This window comes from Cardiocondyla obscurior, unplaced genomic scaffold, assembly GCF_019399895.1.
Source record: "Cardiocondyla obscurior isolate alpha-2009 unplaced genomic scaffold, Cobs3.1 scaffold62_0_118913, whole genome shotgun sequence".
NCBI classification, from domain to species: Eukaryota; Metazoa; Arthropoda; class Insecta; order Hymenoptera; family Formicidae; genus Cardiocondyla; species Cardiocondyla obscurior.
The window spans coordinates 34,410-41,522 of NW_027228808.1; the positions used below are offsets into that span (position 1 = coordinate 34,410).

Here is a 7,113-nt window from a genome sequence, read left to right on the forward strand (position 1 = left end):
TATAAGAATAGCATTAAACATAAGATAGTATTGCGTAATCGTATTGCGTACCACATGGACCTGCGTCATCGCCTACGTCATCACCCCCACGCAACAGTCAGCAGAGCAGACGCGTCATCGCCCCACCAACAGTCAGCGACGGCGCACGCATCATCCCCACCTGCGTCATCGCCCCATCAACGGCCAGCGGCGGCGCGCGCATCACCCCCACCGTCAGCCAACGACGATGGAGGGGATCAAACCGAAGGAGGTCCATGCCCGAGCTAGAGAGCTCACTTCGTACCCAGTTCTAAGTCGAGTCACATCTCTCTAAGGAGAGTCCATCCCGCGTGCGGGTCCTTTACTATTTTCTTCTAGTTCGTACTTATATCTTAAACTTTATTCTTGTATAACCAACATTATTGTAACGTAACTTTAGAATATATACTTATTGTTAATTCTACATCGTGTGCTAGATTCAGTGATACCTTACCTTACCATAATCCAACAGTTTCACTATTTGCTATATTTATTAACCTGTGTGATTGAAGATTGATTTCGGTGCAGCCGCACTGCACGTCTTTGAGATTCAGTCTAACAGGTATTCCTGCGTTGGAAGTGGTGCAGCCGCACTGCACGCTTTCTGCCTGGAATCTTTAGTTAACTTATTCATATTCTGTGAAACTACCCATGACAAACTCTAAATCACGACGCGGCGGCCGTAAATATCAAATACGTAAAATCACCGCGTATTATCACGCGCTAAATCGACACTCTTGTGGAACTTCGATCTATCATCTGAAGCCGATTACTTACGTCATAAAGAGGCCTTCCTTGAACGACATCCCGAAGGACGACCCACGCAGGAGAGCCTACGAAAATCCACCTCAGAAGGAAGTCAAAGACTGCGACGCTGAATTCATAGAAACGCAGAGGAAGCAATCCAAAGCAGCGCAGATGAGATGCCGAGATTGGGTAAGTACCTGCCAACCTCATTTGTAATGTTCGTTTTAAACGGAAATGTGCCCGCCGAGTCAGGCTAATTACTGTAGAGTCAACGAAAGAAACTACGCGTTATTAAATCTAACTGCTACTAGATCAGAGTGGATAGCAAACGCTTGCTGTGTCCATAAAATATACCGACGACATCGCGAAACTCGTGAGCTATATTGTCTCGGTTGTGCACCCTTAATAGACTCTTTCAAATCCAACTTTGTACACGTCGTCGATCATTACCTGTATTTCGGGAACGCTCCTAATACATTAAAGTGTCGCGAGTGTAGAATAAAATTAGAGCTGTCGGAAGCTTACAGGAATTGTGGCGTTTGCCCCTTAGTTCATCGCGATTTTATACGTTATCTTGAATTAAGCGGAGATACAGTATATTTGCTAGGAGAACCAGTAGAAATATTCATCGATCATATAGGGAGTGAATCTCAGTAAAAGAACGTAAATGTGCCCAAATCGACCCCGTCCTCGAATGCCCGTTAGCACAGCTCCTTTGGGATTAACCAGAGCAGTTATCAATTGGTTGCTCCAAGCTAGGTGCGAAATCAGATACCGTCACTTCGAACAAAAGGTTACGCGTCTTCCCTTTTGCCGTAGATGCATGCTTAATTCCGGATACCCGACTTCAGAATTTGACTACGTACCGTCTCATCGCATCCTTATCGGAATACGTAGCGGAGAATACGAATGTAGCAATTGTGGTGTTTTAATAGCAGATTCACATAATATCCGACATTGCCCCTTGTGTATAGAAACGATAGATCGTTTTCTAGATTACCTTGACGAAAATCCGGAAGATCAACCATATTTAGATAGTGAACCGACTATAATTACTATTGTATACCGGAGATTACCAGTGCCAGATGCCTCATAAATTGTAAAATAAATATTTCGTGGTCCGAGCGAGTAAAAGAATCCCTTGATCGGAAGCCGTAACACGCTGAACTTTCTTGATCCCATAAATGCCTAAGACCCGCGGTTCGAAATTGTTTTGAAACATCCGCAATCGCCGGGACGCAACAGTAATCGATTCGTGTTTAAGGTAAGTTGTCATAGATTTATACTATTAGTTTCAAATAAATTATTAATTTAAATTGCAATAGCTTACAAAAATGAATTAAATTTAAAATAGAATTGACCACGGTAGCTAATTTAAGTGTAATTTCTTAAGTTTAAAAAGTGAATAAAACTTACGTTGTTAATGTTAAAAAAAATTAAAATTTTGAGGCGTTAATTGATTTTAAATGTAACCACCGGCCTGTGAATGTTGTTCCAGGCGTTGGATGTTTTACAAAAATAATCCTTGAAGTAGAACAATAGAACTAAGCGGAGTTGCAAGTGTATTGCTAACGCTCTCACAAAAATTAGTCTTAATGACAGGTATAGAGAATAGACTGGCACAGACGATGTGCACTGTATGACTGATTAAATCCGACTGGCACCGGAGCGGGGCACCGCTTGAGCTTATTACGATTGTCTCGAGGTTTGCGCATGGTGTCGGCATTGTTCATTTTTAATACGAAAGATGTTGAAAGTTGGTCGATAACATATTTTTTACTATCGGCAACCTAAAATGTATTTTGAAAAGTTCTTGCGGATGTTGGGATTTAGCTTTTAGACAACGAGATAAACACAAATTCCAAATTCGCAAAATTACGGCTTATTACCACGCGTTGAATCGACGATCGCGCGGCAACCCCAAAATCATTAATCACCTACAATACCGCCTGACACCAATTAGTGTGGTCCTGAAAAAGCCGAACTTAGACAACATCCTAAAAACAATTCTTGCAGGCAGGCGTACGGAAACCATTTACGAAAGAACGCCATATCCTGCAACTTCATCAAGGAACAAAAAAAAAACACCGCAAAGTACAGTCGAAATGCCAGCAGTGGGTGAACCAAACTAATAGTTACATTTAATTCTTTGTACATCTGCTGTTGCGTCCCGGCGATTGCGGATGTTTCAAAACAATTTCGAACCGCGGGTCTTAGGCATTTATGGGATCAAGAAAGTTCAGCGTGTTACGGCTTCCGATCAAGGGATTCTTTTACTCGCTCGGACCACGAAATATTTATTTTACAATTTATGAGGCATCTGGCACTGGTAATCTCCGGTATACAATAGTAATTATAGTCGGTTCACTATCTAAATATGGTTGATCTTCCGGATTTTCGTCAAGGTAATCTAGAAAACGATCTATCGTTTCTATACACAAGGGGCAATGTCGGATATTATGTGAATCTGCTATTAAAACACCACAATTGCTACATTCGTATTCTCCGCTACGTATTCCGATAAGGATGCGATGAGACGGTACGTAGTCAAATTCTGAAGTCGGGTATCCGGAATTAAGCATGCATCTACGGCAAAAGGGAAGACGCGTAACCTTTTGTTCGAAGTGACGGTATCTGATTTCGCACCTAGCTTGGAGCAACCAATTGATAACTGCTCTGGTTAATCCCAAAGGAGCTGTGCTAACGGGCATTCGAGGACGGGGTCGATTTGGGCACATTTACGTTCTTTTACTGAGATTCACTCCCTATATGATCGATGAATATTTCTACTGGTTCTCCTAGCAAATATACTGTATCTCCGCTTAATTCAAGATAACGTATAAAATCGCGATGAACTAAGGGGCAAACGCCACAATTCCTGTAAGCTTCCGACAGCTCTAATTTTATTCTACACTCGCGACACTTTAATGTATTAGGAGCGTTCCCGAAATACAGGTAATGATCGACGACGTGTACAAAGTTGGATTTGAAAGAGTCTATTAAGGGTGCACAACCGAGACAATATAGCTCACGAGTTTCGCGATGTCGTCGGTATATTTTATGGACACAGCAAGCGTTTGCTATCCACTCTGATCTAGTAGCAGTTAGATTTAATAACGCGTAGTTTCTTTCGTTGACTCTACAGTAATTAGCCTGACTCGGCGGGCACATTTCCGTTTAAAACGAACATTACAAATGAGGTTGGCAGGTACTTACCCAATCTCGGCATCTCATCTGCGCTGCTTTGGATTGCTTCCTCTGCGTTTCTATGAATTCAGCGTCGCAGTCTTTGACTTCCTTCTGAGGTGGATTTTCGTAGGCTCTCCTGCGTGGGTCGTCCTTCGGGATGTCGTTCAAGGAAGGCCTCTTTATGACGTAAGTAATCGGCTTCAGATGATAGATCGAAGTTCCACAAGAGTGTCGATTTAGCGCGTGATAATACGCGGTGATTTTACGTATTTGATATTTACGGCCGCCGCGTCGTGATTTAGAGTTTGTCATGGGTAGTTTCACAGAATATGAATAAGTTAACTAAAGATTCCAGGCAGAAAGCGTGCAGTGCGGCTGCACCACTTCCAACGCAGGAATACCTGTTAGACTGAATCTCAAAGACGTGCAGTGCGGCTGCACCGAAATCAATCTTCAATCACACAGGTTAATAAATATAGCAAATAGTGAAACTGTTGGATTATGGTAAGGTAAGGTATCACTGAATCTAGCACACGATGTAGAATTAACAATAAGTATATATTCTAAAGTTACGTTACAATAATGTTGGTTATACAAGAATAAAGTTTAAGATATAAGTACGAACTAGAAGAAAATAGTAAAGGACCCGCACGCGGGATGGACTCTCCTTAGAGAGATGTGACTCGACTTAGAACTGGGTACGAAGTGAGCTCTCTAGCTCGGGCATGGACCTCCTTCGGTTTGATCCCCTCCATCGTCGTTGGCTGACGGTGGGGGTGATGCGCGCGCCGCCGCTGGCCGTTGATGGGGCGATGACGCAGGTGGGGATGATGCGTGCGCCGTCGCTGACTGTTGGTGGGGCGATGACGCGTCTGCTCTGCTGACTGTTGCGTGGGGGTGATGACGTAGGCGATGACGCAGGTCCATGTGGTACGCAATACGATTACGCAATACTATCTTATGTTTAATGCTATTCTTATATAATGTGTTTATGTAATGACGCACATGCGTCTAAGTAGATTAAGGATTAACGATGTCATACAAGTAAAAAGGCGAAAAATTTCTTAGGTGTAGTGTCTCTTATTAACTATGTGTTGTGGGGTCGTAACACCTCCCCCCTTAAAATAAAAGATTGGCCAATGTGCCAATGTTTTTGCTTAAAACTATACTTAATTATTTCCGTCTATATATTGACGCAGTGATGCGTATGTATACTTGTGGGGTACCTTTTCTTCAGGAAAATCAGCTTTGGAGGTTGATGGCGGGTGAAGAGCTTCTATCGTTGAATGGGGTTTATCTTCTTTGGGGATATCTGGCTCTCGTTCCCTTGTTGGTTTTCCTCCCAGGTGTAGTAACAGGTGCGTGACTGAACTCCACAAGGCTCCCAATAGATGGAGACTCCTTCCGTAGACGGTGTGTAGAGCGTAACCGTGAATAATGGTATCTATGCAGAGTTTTACAAATCTGATGATTAGGAAGATTGCCAGTATTCCTGCACTGGCTGATCCAAATGACATGAATCCTTTCCAGATTCGTCGTCCCGTATTTTCAGCAATATGATCGAGTGTGGCTTCATCCAGTAAGCCAATCATAGATATTGATCCAGGTGCGACTTTATTTCCCATCGCGCCTTGTGCAATGTTGTTAATCATTGCTGGTTTTTCCACTGGAAACATTATGTGTGTCCTGAGTCGGTCTAGGTCGTCGGTAGAGTAGATTCCGCTCGCTGCTAGACCTGCTGGGCTGGTATAATGCCATTTAGGTTGTGATAGTGGTTCGATTATTGGAGGCGGAAGAGTTTCCATTGGTCGTGGTGCTACTCTATACCAAGTGTTTTCGATTTTGTACATGGCAGGTAATAAACCATGGCAATCACGAACTGTTCCTTTTCTCGTGATTATCCGGGATCTTGGTAATAAGAAGAACGATTCGTTGTGTCTCGTAATTGGCAACTCGTTGTAGCAGTCTTCGGTGTGTCTAATTTTACACTCCACTGGAATGCATTTAATCATGTGGATGACTTCTCCACTTGTTACGGCAGTATAACCGGGTCCTTTCATTAGTCTTATCGCCATTTCGTCTGGTGCGATACTGGCTAGTGATAAGGCGTTTTGTAGCACTTGGCGCTCCAATGCGCATTTCTGTTCCATAATGTCTCTGTATAGTTTAGACAGTTGGGTCTTTATATGCTTTTCTACATATATAAATTTAGAATTCACATATGCGAAAATGTCTAAATTATCGACTGATATTTTAGATCTTGTCTTGAAGGTTGCTCCTCTTTTAGTCTCCAATATGAATAGCTTCGGGTGTTCCGTTTGCAGTAATGTGTATCCACACACATTGATTTCGTGCGTTTTGGTCAGAGCAAACGTTGTATCTTGTGATGTCACTGTGTAGATTATTGGGTTGTCTGGGTTATTTCGTGATGTCAATTTTGCAGCTATTCCTTCATACAGTATGTCGTATCGATCGAAGTGGCAGGTATCAGTGGGTAGAATTGGCCAATACGTTTCTGTCCCTTCAGCGTCCATGCAGTATCCTCTTGAAAGAGTGCATTTTGTTCCAACTGGTAGTATCACTTGTCCTGAAGCTCGTTTTACTGGCGCTTCCGAGGATCTGAGTGTAATCTTGATACTGGCCTGTACCACAACGTTCTCCCAATTTCCATATCCATCAGAGTATTGTGATCCGCTACAGCGTCCATCGACTGACACGGATCCGGCTAACGTTGCGCTTCTGAAGTTGGTTGAGTTTTTGGTGAGTCCATCGAGGATGGCGTTGACAATAGTAATGGAGCCGGTGTCGTGTATTCTTCTGCAAGCTTGTTCGCCTACTTCCTGAATGTATTCGCGGCGTCCATTATGAACGACTGATGTGTGCGAGTGCATTCCACAGTAGGAAATGGTTCGGTCTATTTCTATTCTGCATTGGGTTATGGTTACCCTATCGTAGTCCGATGTCTGCATAAGTTGTACGTAGACTTTTTCTTCTTTTGGTTCCAGGCTTCCGACGTCACAGTCTCCAATATCGAGAAGTGATAGTGTGGTTATATTCATTCCTTGTCCTCCACAATCATAGCCTATCAGCGCTGTTGCTAACGGCAAGAGTGTTGTGATGACGAGAGTCTTCCTGGCAGAGAGAGTCATGTTGTCGGTC

General features: G+C 43.1%; 1 protein-coding gene across 1 annotated transcript; it reads right to left on the reverse strand.

Annotated features, from left to right (window-relative positions):
- Positions 1-4,935: 4,935 nt before the first annotated feature.
- LOC139112893 (uncharacterized) lies at positions 4,936-7,113 on the reverse strand. The gene has a single exon (XM_070673875.1). It carries the CDS (start codon positions 7,101-7,103, stop codon positions 5,124-5,126), a length of 1,980 nt encoding a protein of 659 aa, XP_070529976.1. The 5' UTR covers positions 7,104-7,113; the 3' UTR covers positions 4,936-5,123.

Coding starts and splice junctions, on each gene's coding strand:
- LOC139112893 (XM_070673875.1), bottom strand. CDS start 7,103: ATGACTCTCTCTGCCAGGAAGACTCTCGTCATCACAACACTCTTGCCG.